Raw genomic sequence first — 19,221 nt, forward strand, 5'->3', positions numbered from 1 at the left:
CTTGGTGTAGAGGATTCAGGTTGCTGTCTTCTGTAACCAACTTCCAGACTGCTCAAGAAATGCGAGTTTAACGCATTTTCAAGATATTGTGAGTTTAAGAGATGGTCCTCATTCTAAGTCTGTTTTCAATTTACAACTGCTTTGTTTACAAATGGCCATCAGTGTTTGTGCTATAAAATTTGATAGCAGTGTTTATAACACAAAAAATAGTATACTTTCCTTTGGTAAAGAAAGTTGTGGGTTCTACTCCCACACTATGTTGATGGATTACTGATACTGCAGGCTCATTAAAGGGGGGGGGGGGCAGTGCACTCTTGAATGCGTCTTCCGTGGACGAGATGCCTATTAACTAAGAACCTCTTTTTGGTTTGCCAGCCATTTCCTACAGCAATATTACCAGCTTACATTTTTTTTAATCTAACATAGGCAAATTATTCTTTAAGGGCAGCAGAAATTGAGTTTGTAGACGAAACACTGAAATGTAAACTTGTTTGCCAGCAGCAACCTCTTCATTAGTCACAGATCTCTTTAATGTGGAATCATTCAGATGACTTACTTCTGCAGAGATTATGCATAGTGACCGATATTGGTGGATTGTAATGACAGAAGGCCGAGTGGCTTTTATGGCTGAAATGTGCCGAAATGGGTAATTTTGTTATTATTGGTTCATATGTTTGTTTCATTACTTACTGAAAAAAATGTTCAAAACTAGAAATTTAAACAAGAGTTAAGTGGGTAAGCTGATCCTTCCAACAGAACAAGGTGATTTGGATTACCTGATTTATATGAGTATTTCAGTGCTACACAGTTAAGCCTCCTATACACAGCACAATCAGAAAGCTCTAATTCAAAGTGGAAAGGGATGATGAAACAGTGGGACGCTCAAGAAATAAGGAGCGACCCAGGTTTTGGATGCCGATCTTTAAGGAGAATAACAATAAATCAAAGAATATTACATTCATACAATAGTAGAAACTGTTCTAAGAGCTAAGCCAACACAGAAATGGAGAAAGGAGATTCTGCCAATAGGGACGACTGCAATTAGGAGTACACAGAATAGACAAGAGGGGGCTGGAATTTACTGATAAGGAACCAATGTAGTGGGAGGAAATAATTAGAGGGGAAAGGTAACAGAATTAGATGAATTTGTTTGAACTGCAGGCTAGAGATTGCCTTCTCTATCAAGGACCGAGATCACAGTATTGGCAAAGAGAAAGGACTAGGGTTATCCTAAGTAAAAGACCATCACTGGTCTAGTAGAATCTAGAACAGAAGCTGCTATTTAAAAAGGGATAGTTAGTAGGACATATACAATACTATAGGAATCATTCAGAGGAGGTTAGAAAGGAGACTGGATAAGCAATTCACAAAGAAATAATAGGAGAATATATTTTATATATATATATATATATATATATATATATATATATAAATATATAAATATATATATATATATATATATATATATATATATATATATAGCTCCAAAATGTGCAACAAAGTCTAGAACATTTAGGATCTTTGCTTGGAAGTGTTTGCATAGGTATTTTTATATCCCAAGCAGACTTCAAAGAAACTTTCCTCAGGTAGAGTGCAAAGGTTGGATGTGTAATAGGGAAGAAAGGTAATTGGGAACATATTTTTGGGAATATAAAGAGTTGGCAGACTTTAAAAATTCCCTGCATACTACTCTGTCAGAAATATTGGAAATGCAAATTTGGTGTAATTAAACAAATGATTTTTAGAGCTGTGATACAGAATCAGAATTGCGTAGACAAAGCATGGCCTTGCGGGAGTTTAATTCTGGTAGCTGCCGAAAAATCAGTTACTAGAAAATGGTAATCAAAGTCAAAATCAGCCACAACAGAAGTTGTGAATGCAGTAACAGATAAAAAACTGGAAGTGATATCTTTAGAAGAGGGAAGGAGCAAAATGCACAGAAAAATGAGAACTGTGGAAACGATGCATGCAGAATAAGGTTTTGAAGTAGGTATGAGGTTTAAGGGAAGGCAGGAATTGAATGAACTATGTAATGTTCAATTGACAATGACTGTATAGAAGATTATATGTGATGTATAATGTTGGCAACTGAAAATATGTCAGTATGTTTTGTTTTCATTTATATAAATGTACGATTGCCTAGGTCATAAGTGATAATTCAATAATGACGTTTCTTGTTTTAAAAAAATACAAATTTAAGATACACTCCAACAAGTGGTGCTGTATTATACAAGGAATATAATTTAATACAATCAGGAAGATTCATAGGATGATACTAGGCTACTGGCCCGGAGGCCCCTATAAGCCTAGTGAAGAATTTTGCCCATGTTCCCTCAAAGTCAGCACGTTTCCCCTGTCCAGCAGGGACACGTGGGATCCCAGGGGTATATTTTCCGTTTCCCATCCAGTCGTCCAGGTTCCTCTAAAGAGGGCTAGAGAGGTACTCTGCTTGACATGAAGAGGGAGTTTATTCCACAGATGTGGAAGTCTTTCAGACACAAATCTATCCCACCAACAAGTTCTATTAATGTTACAGACCAGGTTAAGGCCTTGTGTGTGTTGGTGAGTGGAGTTTGACTTACGGATAATAAAGCAACTCCATCAAAGCTGGGTCTGAGATGGCCTTGTATGCCAGACACAGGTCACCTCTGAGCAGTCTGTATGAGACTGAGTAGAGGGACAGGGCTTTTAGCCTATCTGTATAGGAAATGTGCTTGAGACCCTGGATTTTCCTGATCAGGAACTTTTGTGGTCTCTCCAACTGCTGCATGTGCTTGGCAAGGTACATGCCAAAGGGGGCACTGTACTCAATGGGTCTGATAAGGCAGGAGTACAGGGGTGTTATGATCTCCTTGTTCATGGATGAAATACCCTTATTTATGAGGTGGGCCATGTAGAAAGCCTTCCGTACAACAGCGGCAACGTGGTGGTCAAAAGTCAGGTTGATATCAGTCTGGGTGCCTAAGTCCCTCACAACTGATTGCATGCTTAGTACATTGTTATTAATTTGATAATTAGTGGGAATGACATTTTCCCCAAAGGGGAAAATCATGCATTTCTTGCCATTCAGTTTGAGGCAATGTTTCTGGCACCAGTCATTAGTTTGGGTAAGGCCCTCTTGGAGGATGTTCACATCACTAGGGGAATTTAAGAAAGAGCCCAGCTTCCAATCATCTGCAAACATGGTCAGCCACAGACCACTGGTTTTGGCTTGCACCTCAGAAAAATATATTCCAAACAGTAGAGGACCCAAGACCGATCCTTGGGATACACCGTTCGTTATGGGTCTACTACTAGAGGTGGCCTTCCCCTTCTTTGAGTGAGTGGGTTCTATCAGTGAGCCAGTTAGCTACCTATCTGGTAACATACGGGTTGATGCCTAGCTGGAAGAGTTTATCTATTATGCCCAAGTAGGGAATAGTGTCAAAGACTTTCAATATGTCAAAGTAAGAGGTGTGCACCTTCTTCTCCTCAACCATGGCTTTGGTGATGCTTTCAAAGAAGTCGACCAAGTTTAACAGACATGATCTCCCTTTGACAAAACCAAACTGTGTAGGGGTCAAGCATTTAGAGGTTGCCAATGTCCTTGTTTATAAAGTCCACAATAATGCATCCCATGGTGTTGCAAATCAGGCTAGTTAGGCTGATGGGACTATAATTGTCTTGGGTCAGTGGACACTCCACCTTTGTGTAGAGGGATGACCGTGGCTGTCCTCCATTCAGCTGGGATGAAGCCAGTGCTCTGGCTTTTGTTGAATAGGGTGTCTAATGGAGCTAAGAGCTCCTGGCGGAGTTCATGTAGGGTACAGCCAGGGAGGTTATCAGGTCCCACGGAGACTGTATTTTCTGCCTTTGTGGGGGCATTAGGGACCTGCTACCTGGTGATGAGGGGAGGGTCAGGTGGTGGGGATGTCCTGGTTTACTGATGGGGGGGACAAGGGGGTGAAGTTTTCACTAAACCTGTCTGCCAGCATGTTGGCTAAATCTATGGCGTTTGTGTATGTGGTGTTATTGACCACCAGTTCAAAGCAGATTTGGGTGTTTCCTTTGAGATTGCGGATATATGTGAAGAAGGCCTTGTGATTCCCCTTGGTGGATGCGGCCAATTTGGACTCCCAAGTTAGCCTCAGAGGATTTCACCAGTGACCTTATTTGCTTGTTCAGACACAGGAGAGATTGCTTCTAACTTGGCACCTCCTCCTTCTTGGCCCCGGACAACAATTTTTTTCCTCTATTATAGAGTTTGTTTATTGCTGCTGTCTGCCAGACAGGTTTACTTTTCCTTGAGGAAGATGATTTGGTCCGGTCAGGTATTGCTGAGTCCATACAGCTATGTAGGTGCTCATATAGTTTTTGGTGTAGGCTTGGACATTAGTGCTAGTTCCAACCAATGGAACGGTGGCTGTAAAGCTGCTTATACCTGCACTGAGTAGATTGTAGTCAGCTTTGAAAAAGTTTTTTTCATTTGATCCTGACAAGGGGGGGGGGGGGGGGGTCAGGGATATGGTGACTTCAAAAGTGATCACTTTATGGTTGGATCTTACCAAGGAGGATGAAACTGTAGGAGTGCTACAGTGGCTACTCATGTTGGTTAGGACCAGGTCCAGTATATTTTCACCTCTCGTAGGGGTGTTGACCAGCTGATCCAATGCATTGGCATTGACAAAGTCGAGGAATCTCTGGGGATTCATGTTTGGGCTAGAAGAGGTCTTCCACTTTATGGTTGTGTAGTTAAAGTCACCCAGGATCAGGGTAGAGAGTTGAATCTTGACGGATTCAAGTAAGTCCAGATAGGTGGAGTGGGCATCCTGAGTCGTGGCTGGGTGTCTGTAGCTATGATTTGAGTAGGTGTTTTGTCAACAGTTAACTGCACTTGGAGTGTATCCTGTGCATCATACCATCTGACCAGCCTGGAGGTGTGTATGTCTTTGATAAATATTGAAACTTCACCTCCTTTGGCTTTGTAGCCCTCCATTTGGGGTCTGAAAGTATGGTAGGATGAGTAACCTGGTAAGGCAGGGGTGCTCTCCACAGCTATGAACTAGGTTTCAGTGACAGCACAAATGTCAGCATCCTCCGGGGCAAGGAATGCTTGCACTGAGTGCAGTTTCATGCTAAGACTCCTAGCGTTCAACAGCATGACCTTTAAATTTCATTTATAAGAATTTTTCATGTTGGTAATTTTGTGCTCATGACTTTGCCTAAAAAAGGCACTATGGGGGAGGCAAGAGTCTCTGCCAGAAGCCTAAAGCCCAGGGGGTGACATATGAAAGCCATCTCTGGCAAAGCATTGTGGTCTGTCAATCATGTCCTCCCTGGCTGTCAGGTACTAGATCCCCTTGGAATGACACCGGAAACTAAGCCAATTGTTAAAGTCGATCATTTCTGTTTGTATTGAGGTATCATTCGCGGTGATGGTAGGATGCTTCTTAAGGCTAGGGACGTACCTGCCTGGGACACACTCAGTGAGCTCAATCATGTCTCTCTTCATATAGTCCAGAGAGGTACATCTCAAGTCAGTCATTCACACCAACATTACCACAAGGTAATTCAAAAGAACACATGTATGTATGCATGGTACTAAAAATGAGTGCAAAGAGCCTGTGGTTTGAAAAAAGCCCAAGAGTAAAATTAATCTGCCACTGAACAGATGCATTTTCTTTGAATGTGGGTCTCAATGCTGTTTCAATGAATGAGAGTTTCAGGAGGGGAGATGTTTACTGTTCACGCCAAGTCTGTTTTCATTGCGAGACTATATTGTTTTGTTTAATAAATGGCTATCTATGTTTGTGCTATAAAATTTGTTACAAATATCTGTAATCGTTGTAGAAGTAAAGAAAATAGTATACACACTGACAGGTTTAAACAGTGTATAAGGTAACTGGGGAGAAATAGCCAAGTAATGGGACACTGGAATGGTTGCAGGGTGGGGGACCAATCCATTACCCTGCCTAGGCCCCATTTGACCATAATCTGGCTCTGGGTAAGTGCACTATGGTCCACTGAATTTGATGATGGAAGGAAGGAATATGGCATTGAAAAACTTGCTGAAGTAAGAGACTGCTTCACTTTTGCAGATGTGCAAATAAAAATCATGACCTGCTTTACCACACTAACAATACTGTGCAATTCACCCGGTTTGCTCTTCATGTATTGCTGTTTTACTCTTGGGCTCTACTGGTACTTTACTTCCTGCACATACTATTGGTATAGTATCAGTATTTACACATACGTGACAGTCTTCTACCAAACTTTGTAATCATGTAAATAAATCAGCATAGTGATGTAGGAAATGCTCTGTACAGTATTGAATACATCATTGACACTGTGTGACTGCTTTTGTTTTTTTTGTTTGTTTATATATATATATATATATATATATATATATATATATATATACATATATATATATATATATAGATCCCTATCACAACACCGACACGCCACAAACCCGACACCAAAACACCGAAAACCGACCTCACAAAACTGAACACCATAACACCGACACACAAAACGTAAACTACACATTACACACAACTATAAATACACTAACCGTAACCCAAACCCTAATCCTAAGGTCCGACACTACCGCACACTTACCCTACCCGCACCCTAACCCTAACTCACTTAATCCGCCACTAAACCTACATTCTGTCACTATTGCACACTTACCCTACCCGCTCCCTAACCCTAACTCACTTAACCCGCCACTACACCTAAAGTCTGTCACTATCGCACACTTACCTTACCCGCACCCTAAGTCCAACACTACTGCACACACACCTTTCCCGCACCCTAACCCTAAATCCCACACTATCTCACACTTACCTGTCCGCTCCCCAACGCTAAATCCCTCACTATTGCACACTTACCGACTCGCGCTCACACATTGCCCATGTCGGTGTTTCGGCTGTTGGGATTTCACCTTGTCGATCATCAGTCTTCTCGAGTCTGTCTTCTTAGCGTCGGTGTTTCGGCATGTCGATCAAGTCAAGGGGACATATATATATATATATATATATATATATATATATATATATATATATTTTGTCACTCTTTGCTTCCATGTGTGAATTAATTTTACCTTTCCTAGTTTCTCACTCATGGTACAATCCTCATGAAACACTACAAGTGAAACTCTTTCTCTTTTTATTTTTATATTCACATGCCAGTATTTTTTGGGATCAGTGACTATTCTCTAAATATGTTAATATCACACAGCTACCTTTTTAGTGTCTTGACAACCCATTGCTTCAAAAGCATCAGCAGACATATACTGCGTAGCAGTGTCTAGTGTAAAACATTTTTATCAGTCCTTAACATTTCTGACCACAGTCAGACTTCCACTCTTATTCTGCTGCCTTCCGTGTTTTTCAGATCTCAGTATAGTAGTGCTTTTCATTTAATAACATTTATCCGATTGCTCTGCATACTACACTATCATTTAACAGTTTCTCTTAATAGCCTGCCCGTTACTTGATCATTTACAGGTCAAAAACTATTCTTCCCTTTTTATTAATGAATCTCACAACCCATCAAATTCGCAGTCTTTGGCTCAGTTCTTCATCTCAGTAACAATAGCATTTATAGTCTCTATATGACACTGTGGCTTTTTTAAATTTCTTCAAGTCTTTTGGGTTTCTATACCATGATAGGAATGGACCCCATTTCTAAGTCAAAGTATGATTAAAGTTCATGAAATTAGTATTGTTTTTTATTTCAGCCAAAAGTGCTCTTCGCAGCACCCACAATGTGCCCAGTAATGACTCTTTCTGCGATTTGTATGGCGTTACATATATTGGTAACATATCTAAATACGACTGTATATTATTTTTTATAAGACCAGTTGCTCCTAGTACTATTGGAACTGTCTGGGTATCTTTCTTCCATATTGCTCGTTTCTCCCTGCAGATCCTGATAGTTTATGACTTGTTTTCTCTCTGTACGAAAGACAGTGTAGTCACTGGGTGCGGTGATTTCAATGATCAATGCTACTTTTGTCTTCTTTTTATGGACCACTATATCCGGTTTTCTAGCATCTATCTTTTGAACTGTTGGTAATGGATGATCCCATGTGATGTAAACTTCATAATTTTCTATGATGCTTTGTGGCTCATGTTTCCAGTGTTTTCAGTCACTTCAATACCACAATGTTTGCACAATCCCCAGGGCAACAATCTTGCCACATTATTATGCCTTTCAGTATATAGTCCTTCTGCCTTTCAGTATACAGTCCTTCTGCCATTAGTATGTCACAACCAGCAATGAGGTGTGCAACCGTTTCTAATTCAGTTTTACAAAACCTACATTTGTCTGTTTCTCCCACATGTTCAATGGACTTTGTAAACCAGCGTGTACGTAGCCCACTTTCTTGGGCCACCAGTATTAACCTTTCTTCTCTTGGTTTGAATTCGCATCTCCTTAACCATTCTTTCTTTATCAACATGAGATTCTTCCAGAAGTTTTCTATACTTGCAACTAAACTTACGTATTTTCCACATTTCTTGCCTTATCATCTGGTCCTTCACCTTATATTCTTTCTTTTGTTTTCTTGGCACATTCAGTTGCTGCCTGATTTTTTTTATCTTCTTCTGGTTTGATTTCCATTCCTGCTTGATGCCGATATACTTCTGCTAGATTAAACAGAGAAGTCATCTTAGATTTATTCTCATCATGTTTCAAAACTTTCACTACATTTGGGTCTTGTGAGATTAGCAGATTTGTGTGAAGTCCCACGATTGCAGATCTGTACATGTAATCAATTTCAAGGTGGCCCATACCTCCTTTGGAATAGGGAATATACAATATTAGTATGCACTGTTGTTTATAAATCCAAAAAACAAAGTAAGCACTATGAAGGATTAACTACGAGCACCACAATCCAGCGTGTCAGCACGCAACTTTAATACACAAAGTCACACAGAAAATATGTCGTACATGTATCAAAATGATCAATTCCTTGAGAGAGTTTTCTAATATAGGATCAATTTTCCAATGGTTCAGATTTATGTTATTTTTCAGTTTCATATAATTCCCAACCAAAACGTACACATGGATGCACACATATACAACAATTCATGTTTTTATTGCTCAGCTGTCATATATGTGGAGTACTTGTATATTGTGCACAGATATGGAAATGTGGCACTTCTATCCCACAGAATGCATTTTATAACTGCTATGCTAAGTTTTCTATTACATTTTTGGAGCAGAATAAATTCTCTGCCAGCTAAAGAGGAAGCCCATTGAACCTCTCCAGTGGCACTGTAATCCTGATCAGGGAGAAGTTTAAGGTGAATTTTAACAGTGCTTAGCTGCCAATACATTCATGCAATATATAACAGGAATGGGCTTAACAGGAAGGCTGACTCTCTCAAGGAATTGATCATTCTGATGCATGTATGATATGTTTTCTGTGTGACTTTGTGTATTAAAGCTGAGTGCTGACACACTGGATTGTGGTACTTGTAGTTACTCCTTCATAGTGCTTACTTTGTTTTTTGGATTTACAAGTTTTATTGAGCACTGTCTCAGTGACTGTTTTCAGTTTTTTACTGTTTTTTTTTTTTTTATAAATCATTTGGTGAGCATGAACCATCCTTCTTGTTTTCCTGTCTAAATCTCTCAAACACGTTTTGGGGCCAGTCAATCACTCCAAAACTGCAAGTTAGGACAGGAAGCCCAAATTGGTTATAGCCTGGATTTTGTTCCTAGATGTCAATGCTGTTTTTAGGATTAAAGTATTCCTTACCAAGTTTTATTTGCACTTGATCCTTCGTCAGTTCCCAAATATTTGTACTCTTCTTCTTGCTCATGTTCTTTTGTATCACATTCTTCTCCCAGACTGATGTTTTCTTGGTGCTGCAGTTTTCCTGCTTTAAAGGTTGTTTTGCGCATTTATCATGACCAAATGACATTCTTATATTATCTGAAAAATTTTTGACAGCTTGCAGTTGTGCTTTCAACTTCCTCATCTGAGGAGCTATACAGTTTTAAATCATTGACAGACAGGATGAGAGGCCTTTACACTTTGTTGTTTACTAGGAGCCAAATTATAGCCATGGCCTAAACTGTTAAGTAGACAGCTTAATGGGTTAAGGGCAAGACAGAATAACAGCAGTGGCAGAGAGTCACCCTGGAATATCCCCCCTTTGAATTTTTATCCCTGGAATAATAATTTGTTCTTTATCATGGCTTAATTGCAAAGTGGTCTGCCACTGTTTCATGGTCACTGCAATGTAGTCAATCAGTGTAGGGTATCATGTTTATACTCAAAGCTGTCCCAGACCTAAGTAAGATAACTGAAAATTATAGACGTTACCTTGAGGTTCTCTGCACGTTTTCATGGCTATGTGCTACAATTATCACTGATTCTCTGTGGAATGTTGTATAGAACCCCCCCCCCCCAGGAGTATCCAACAATGCAGACTGCCACTGAAACTATTGTGCCTTCTGACTGGTGTCATGAATTGGTGTCCCTCGGGAACTTTAATCTAGAATGTTACTGATCTTTGCTATAATATGAATAAATGTCTGATCAGAGGCTTTAGATATGGCTTTTCTCGTATTTTGAAGGAATGGAATGTTGATAAACTGCTAGCTGATTTCATAGGTCATAACCATCTACTTTCTTTCACTATACACACTCTATATCCTCAGTGTGGAAGTGGTCTGTGGGAGCTTCAATAAAATGTGGCATCAGATAGTGCGGCTTCAGAGAGAGAGAGACTTCCACTAAAACACAAAGGCCCTGCCCTTATCAGCTGGATTCACGCCAATGTCATTCTTGTTATGCAAAGCTCAGATGGCTACAAACTACCCAGCCATGAGGTTGGATTCATAGTTCTTGTACGGAAAATCAAAGTGGGTAGGGTCTTTTAGATGCTAGTTGACAAAACAGTCTACAGCAAGGAACTGCCCTGGAGGTGGGGTCTACACAATCCTTTGTGGATGGATACAGTTAATTTTTCTAGTCAGAACAGTTATTGCTTTTTATACCTACCATCGTATAATAGTGTGTAATTAATAGTTGCAGATCACTTCCACACAGATCATACTGCCACATTACCTCTAAAATGGCTACTAATGAGTTTTCTGCATCTGCCATAAGGTGGATTACCTGAAATCCACACACATTCAAGTTTTATTTGCTTCCAAAAGTCCATAAATCAGCTAAGCCTGGTCACCCCATTATGTCTGCCTGCTCGTGGTTCATTATTTTAGCTTTTCTGGGCAGCCTGATGAGACCATTTGTTGAATCCTTACCTCTTATATTAAAGATAATAACTATGGTCTTCCATTATCTGATGAGTTAAGATTTATTGGCTCCTACTGACTCGTCACAGTGGACATTAAATCACTGTATGCAATGATTCCTATATTGATGGACAGATGGCAGTCATACCTCTCAACTGTATAGATGTTTGCCTCATATTTTTGGTCTGTTCCTCAAACTTTTCAATTTCCTGAACTTTTGTGGCAAATCAGTGAGGACTGACTTCATTAAATAATAATGACAGGCATTCGAGTTTCAGAGTTAATATCCTTCAGAAAATGTATGCCAACACAAGACCTTTTATTCTAGCAACTTTCTAAGTTTATAAGAACAATATTTAAAATGTGTCCCTAATTTTGGGGCTTTCTTGTCCAGATTTTTTTGTGCTAAGAGGTTGAGAGCGTTGATGGCACTTCAGTATTTCTTGGATAAGTGGTAAATTGAGCAACATTGTACAAAAATCACTCAACCATCTGGCAGAACTTGTTCCAAAATTAAATACATTTTTCCTACAGTAAGTGTTTCTCTCTCACTCAGTGGTCTAGTGAGAGTTATCATGTATACTGAGATGGGTTCTAGTTTTGCTATCCTCTTTGTATGGTGTTTAGAAGAGTTGCATTTTTCTCTGCTTCACAGGTAGAGCACCTGAACTTTGTAAGTATTATACAGAGGCCTATGTGGGTCCTATCTCCTCTTCTAAAGTGACTCTAGTCCCTCTCAAATGCATCAAGGGCCATCCTTCCCTCCAGTGCCTTTCATGGATACCAAATTAGCAAATAAGTCTAAAAACATCAGATTACTATAAACCCTCACACAGCAGTTACTATCCCAAACTCAAAAAATGGTTTGTCATAGTCCTATGACTTTGCAGGTAAAGCAATGAAAAAAAATAAAAGATTTTACTGAACAAACATAACTTGTGCAAACTTTTTTTTTTAAACATAAGATATCCTTTTAGCATAGTAGACCAAACTCTCCAAAAGTCAGCACGATGCATCATAACCTTGAACCCAGAAAGAAGGATGTTGCCACACATCCTATAATGTATTCCACTTGCATTACCATTTAAACACAGAAACATTAATCTTTACAGGTCGAGCATAACTAAGTTTCTGATATTATTTTCCTCAGAAACACCTGTAAATTAATTTCTGATATTAGCTAGACTTAACAGCCCAGAGGTAGTCATATTACGAAGGCATTCTCTTGTCTTTCTAGCACTGTGAATCACAATATTTGCAGGAAATGATCACGTATTTATGTGGGAGAACTAGGAGATGACTGGCTAAACAGCTCAGGGCACACAGCATGATAATTATGACAACAGTGAAATCCTGCCCTAATCAGCCAGTGATTTGTCTGCATTGCCTGGTAAGGATATTGTCCTGCAGCTGACCACAATGGAAACACTAAAGCTAAATTTATTATACTCTTTAGCTACCAGTAGTCCTGTAGTCACAAGATACTGTGATATACAAGGCAGATGATGCCAAGGGCCATTAAACCCTTGCCTGCACCCGTTGTCATATGGTCTCTTCTGACTACAGGAGGGGGACACAGGAGGGAGACAAGATCAGTGGTGGAGGGGCAAGCTTTTTAAGTATCAATCCAGTTTTCAAGGTTTACCTAAATGGTGACAAGAGCCCCTCCCTGCTACATATGAACAGGTAGTTTATTCCATAGATGGGTTATGTATTAAGAGCGAAATCTATCATGCCAGCATGTCCAGTTCATTGATGGAGATTTACATTTTTAGTATAGGTGTTTCTGGTGTTCTTAATTTTGAGAAACTATAAAAATCAAATGGGACAGGGTCATTCATGGCTTGAAATGCTAAGCATAAATCACCATAAGAGAATCCATAAGAGCTGCACAGTCATATAGACCCAGCCATATGACTTACTTTTTACAAACATACTTTAGTCAGCTCCATCCCTCTCCTCCCACGTATTTACTTTTCAATGCATTCCCTTTATTTTATTTTTATTACCCTTCCCTGTGATTAACCATTCTCACCTATCTGTCTTCTACTCTTCAGAGTTCACTGTGACCTTCTTCAGGAATTTTCATGGTCTTTTATCCCCTCCTTCATATTGTTATCTTATTATTTTGCTATCATGAACCTATCTTCATTCTGCTTTGGCCAATCTGTCACAGACCCCACCTCCCACCAGAGATACATACATATGCACAATGGACATTTATCTGACGCGCACACACACACACACACACACACACACACACACACACACACACACACACACACACACACACACACACACACACACACACACACACACACACACACACTCACAGACACGCTCACAGACACACAGTTCTACTACTTTCAGAGTCTTCCTGAAGATTTAATCTTCATTTTCTATTTACACCATAAAAAAAAACTATCCACTGCCATTTAGCCCACAGGGCTGTTCTGTCCACTGTCATGCAGCCCACAGACCAGTCTGGCAGAAATAACTTGAATGGCAATGTGTACATTACATTATGCATAGCTCATTGTTCTTGAAGATAAGCTGCCATTATAAAAAGATTCAAATACAAGTAATGTCAGAAAAAAAAAATCCAGTGTGTGTAAACCAGAGAAAGTAATGTTAAAAGTAAAACTTTCCAGTTCCAAAAGAGCCATATATAAAAAATTTAGAAAAACGTAGTTCATATGTACTTACATGACACACTTGTTTGTGCTGGCCTTTCCGGTATACTGAATTTGGAATTTGCTACATTTTCCACTTTGTGAATGCTTCCATGTTTGTTAAGTCAGTTGCGTTTTAATTTCACTTCTGCAATTCAGCAGGGACTATTTCAGCTCTTCAAAAACACGTGAATTTTCTTATGTTGTGACCTAAAAAAATACTTACTCCTCCCCAGCTGTCAGAACATATTACTGTAGAATTCCCTGCTTTATTCTGCTTATTTTTTAGCCTGAGGATTTCAATCATGCAACTGTACAATTCGGAGAGAAAGACAGAAAAAGACAGAGACAGTACTGCTTTTACGAGTTGCCTTAGGAATCAGTTAGTTCAATGGAGAGAAGGCAAGTCAGGGTCTGACAACTGGTCATGAAGGCAATATAATCTGATCTGCTGTCTAATTTCAAAAATTAAAATGCAATCTTACAAAAGTGAGCTACTTCACCAATTCACATTCTGTTTACAGTTAGCACATTATCCAGAAAGCAGAAGTCACAGATTTATAACCAATGCCATAATAAATGCAAGGAAGTCAATAGTAACATGCGGTTATTAGATTACAAGACATATACATTTCACTCTCTGGAACCTTGTTTAAGACAAGGGTATTAGTACCTTCTCAATCAAACCTAAGTGAAGGTAAGGTCTCTTAGTCAGTTAATCGAAATCATCGAGGTTAGCTTGTAGCCAAGTCTGTACTTATTTGTTGAAGTCGAGCTGGCAGTATGGAGCACCTAAACATGCTTTTCCCATGCCAGGCTCAGCTAGCCGACTCAGTAAAGCTGAAATGTCTCACAGTGATACTGAAAGTTAAAAAAAATGAATGAATAATAAACAGCAGCTCCAATGGCACAGTGACGTGCAACCAGCCCCGACAGAAACTTGCTGAGCCTCTGCCAACATGTGCAACATTTCCTGTGCAGCAAATGTCTTAACGAACCTCACTCCTCCTTACCTCCAGTGCAAAAATCACATTACAGCTGTAATTACCTCTGGAGACCCATGTAGTGCGTTAGAATAGGCACACCACCATACATTCTCATGCACATATTCAAAATATTCACACACACACCTACATACCCCATTCCTTACCAAACACCCCTTCTGTGACCACTCGGGCAGCTAACACTTACACAGTCATCCTAGTTCATTCATACCCCTCCAGCCACGCATGTATAATGACACGCACACCATCAAAACCTATCTACTGAACTTTGATAGCTAACTTTACCTGCAACACAGTCTCCATTATTGACAAGAAAGGGTGACAACAGCATTTTGAGTTCATTTTCACAGCCAGCTATGCCTATTTATGTTGCGACTCGCCAAGCAATTCTCTGATTCACTCAGCAGCATAAATCATTTTCATTTTTTCCTGGGGAGAGTGCACGTCTAATTAATATTAACTTCTTCCCATGATTACCTTATAATCTGACAGCACATCCAGCAGATCAATCCATTATGATAATTCTTCTGACAATGAAAAACCCATTGTTGTATAACAGCACATCCAGCAGATCAATCCATTATGATAATTCTTCTGACAATGAAAAACCCATTGTTGTATGACTGTCTCTGAATTGGAAATAATTACTGTGAGGGATTGGCCACTCATGTTACAGCTTTCATGGTAGCCTTTTCTGAATCCCAGAGATAGTGTCAGACTTGAGCTTTCTCATAAAAGAAATGTCTGAGTGTTTATTTATTGGGATATTTACAGAACTATGCAACAATGTAAACACTGAATATCTCTCCAGATATAAAGCCTACAGTGAAAGTATCAATAACTATTTTCAACATCACCCAAGGTTTATCCCAATGTCCTGCACCCAAATAATATGATGTTGTAAAGTGATATAAAAGCAGACTATTAAAATAAAAAATACCGCTCCAGTCAGTTCCAGGACTTAAAACCACATTGTTTTATTAAATAAAACACAGAACTTATCCCTTTCTTCCTATTACCATTAGGACTTCATCAGAATTCACCATTAAAACCAAAAGTAACCCTTTTTATAGTAATAAAAGCCATCATTTAATTAACTACAGGATTACTTGTCAAAGGCACAGAACCCAGCCACTATACATTTAATATATAAAACAGTACCACCTAAAAAAACATAAAAAATGTGAAAAATGCTTTTCCAGTAAATTAAATTCTCTATTTGAAGTTTGATTTGCCCACTAAAACTAGTTGTATCGAAATACGGGGGATGTGATGCTTGTAACCTCATTTGCCATTTTAATTTGGCAAGTTCTAATTTACACCTTAAATCACCACCCCATGGATTCACTCGGACTTTCTCGAGTATACCAAAATTGAACTTAGTGAAATGGGGGCACACTAAAGAATGTTTGTATAGTGCATTATTCAAATTTGCCTTTGGCTTCGTTTCTGGTGTCGTAACAAGGCCATCCAATATCGGTCAGCCTGGGAAGACATGAACAATAAACCATAATGCCTTGCCAAAGGTAGTTTGCACTTGTCACCACTTGGATTTCAGATATTGGCAAAAAATTCTAGCCTAAATGTTTCTAAATAACTCTGCTTAACCCTATCTTTTAATGTAAACACTGTATCAATTTTAATTTTAATTTTACTGCATTGTTGTAATTCTTGCTGCTTGGAGCTTTTCTCCCCGGGCCTCTACTGAAAATGGACATGTATCCAGTTAGACTAGCCCGGTCAACAAATGTAAAATAAATAAATAAAATAAAATAAAATAATAAACATAGTGCCTTTTTTCGGCTGTGCCAAGTTGTTAAACCCTCCAACATAATAGAAATCACTCATGACTACCTAAATGTACTGCTGCTCAACACTAGGAGTTTAAATAAAAAAACTGCACTCCCTGGAGCACTCCTCACCCTGGAGGACGCAGTCATATGTGCAGTCACACAAATACTGTTCAGAACCATGGAAAGCACTCTGGCTATCAAAGGCTACAGTGCTTTTCATACATTTCGATCCCCCTCAGCTCATAAGAAAAAGGGAGGAGGTGTCTCAGTGTTCATAAAGGTACATTGCTATATTGGTCCAGCAACATGACTCACTTGAGCTGCTCCATGCCCAGCTAACCATAGTGTGATTCCTTATATCCTCGGTAGCTACAGATCCCCTAACATGAGTCTGGGGAACCACACCTCCTACCTAAACCTACTGGAATCTCTCAACATTCAGCCTAATCCCATACTTATGGGCAAGTTCAACTACCCCTCCATAAACTAAGAGACTTATATGGACCACCAAAAATTATACACATTGCCACCAGATTGTTGTATGCATCATAAAATTAGTCCTTTATGCTTACTTGTACAAGCAAGTAGCATACAAGAAAGAATACAGATAATACATATTCAGTGCCCCACAAGCCATACTGCAGATCAATATACTTGTCAAGAGAAAGGATATAAAACTGTGAAGCAAATAACACCCAAGCTATAGACAAAAACGAAAAAACACTACACCAGAGAGACCTTAGTTAAATAAAATAAAATAAAATGTGTAAAAACAAACTTCGGACTCAGCACGACTCGTTGAACAAAGACTAGATATTTATTTGATAAGCGCTTTCGCGTACCTTCCTGTATGCTTCCTCAGACCATCACTTCCTGTACGGTCTGAGGAAGCGTACAGGAAGGTACGCGAAAGCGCTTATCAAATAAATATCTAGTCTTTGTTCAACGAGTCGTGCTGAGTCCGAAGTTTGTTTTTACACAACACCCAAGCTGTGATATATTTCTATTTTTTTTTGGGGGGGGGGCAACTGAGACATAATAGACTCATGTGGTCTACACATCAAGGCTTGCACTTAAGAATTTATATTCTGTATACAGATATGTGGACCACACCGCATGAGAACAACATTACCAGAGATCCTGCCAGAGATACCATATCATGGAATATAAACTACTGTGAACTAAAGGACCAACTCAGTGGTCTGCAATATTTCACTCTAGAAGGGTCACATAAAAAATGGACTCAAAGAATGTGCTCTATAAAATTTCCATTTATATCATTACATACCAGTTTGCACATGTTTACTATAACAGAAGCACAGCTGTGCCCTAGCTGACATTAAACATCTCCAGTGAGTTGGTGGGCCATACTTACTTGCTTTCAGTGCTAAATAAATAACGTCCTTGTACAATTAATACAAAGTCGAAGGATTTTATCTGGGAGGGAAGGAGGGCAAGAGTCAAGTTGGATGAGCTGATTTTTCTAAAAGAACAAGGTGATTTGGAATTAACTGACTTGAAGGAGTATTTCAGAGTGACTGTTAAGGCTCCTATACATAGCATAAGCAGAAAGCTACAATTCAAAGTAGAAAGGGATGATGATGAAACAAGGGGGAACAAGAAATAAGGAGAGACTGGAATTTTGTATGAAGATCTTGAAGGAGAATAACAAGAACCATACAGAATATTATATTCATAAAGTAGCAGAAAGCATTCTAAGAACTAAGCCAACATAGCAATGGAAAAAGGAGATTCAGCAGATAGGGATGACTGCAATTAGGGGTACAGAAGATATGAAAGAGGGGCTGGAATTTAATGGAGAAAATTAGCAAAGGAACCAAGGTACTGGAAGCAAATAATTAGCGAGGGAAAGGCAATAATGAGAAACGGCAAAAATACATTTGGACTGTATGTGACCTTGGCCATAAGTGATAATTCAATAAAGATGTTTCTTGTATAAAAAGTAAATAAATAATGTCCTCCATTTACAGAGAGAAAATATACATAAGACCTAACAGTAAGCTCTTCAGCCATTCACAAAATATAATACAAGAGTTAGCTTCTTTCACCTACTACTTCCAAGTCCAGCATAACAAAGTCAAGTTTTGGTGACTAAGTGCCAAGCATAAATGTATATCAAATTCAGATTCCAATCCACCAAGTCATCAATAAATATTTTTGTCTACAGTTGTCAGGACTGCCACTAAGAAATGTTTCATGTTGGAGTTATATCATCCTAGCTTATACCATAGCCCTCGATTCTAAATTCATCTTCTACATCCCATTGCATCACAAAATGTAGATCAATGTTGATTCAGTCCAATATACCACTAAATGACCTGACCAAACTTAGGGCTGATTATTTCATTAAAACAAATTGTGCTATATTTGTCATTTTATCACATTTTATGATAAAACGTGAGGTTTCTGTTAGGGTGGGGAATGTCCTTTTTCCCCAAAACTTGGAGTCAATTGTTATATTTGATAAATACATCC

General features: G+C 39.0%; 1 protein-coding gene across 2 annotated transcripts in view; it reads right to left on the reverse strand.

Annotated features, from left to right (window-relative positions):
* Positions 1 to 19,221, reverse strand: part of BNIPL (BCL2 interacting protein like) — a 783,410-nt gene that overhangs the window by 563,686 nt on the left and 200,503 nt on the right. The window contains exon 1 of one of the 2 annotated variants that reach the window (XM_044080030.1): positions 13,963 to 14,099. The exons of the other annotated variant lie outside the window; for it this stretch is intronic. Coding sequence (XP_043935965.1) covers positions 13,963 to 13,964 — 2 coding nt within the window. The 5' untranslated portion in view covers positions 13,965 to 14,099. Of the gene's footprint in view, positions 1 to 13,962; positions 14,100 to 19,221 lie in introns of those variants that run through there. 2 annotated transcript variants of the gene reach the window in all.

The sequence above is a fragment of the Protopterus annectens genome, chromosome 8.part0 (genome assembly GCF_019279795.1).
Source record: "Protopterus annectens isolate FY-2018-M chromosome 8.part0, PAN1.0, whole genome shotgun sequence".
NCBI lineage: Eukaryota > Metazoa > Chordata > Ceratodontiformes > Protopteridae > Protopterus > Protopterus annectens.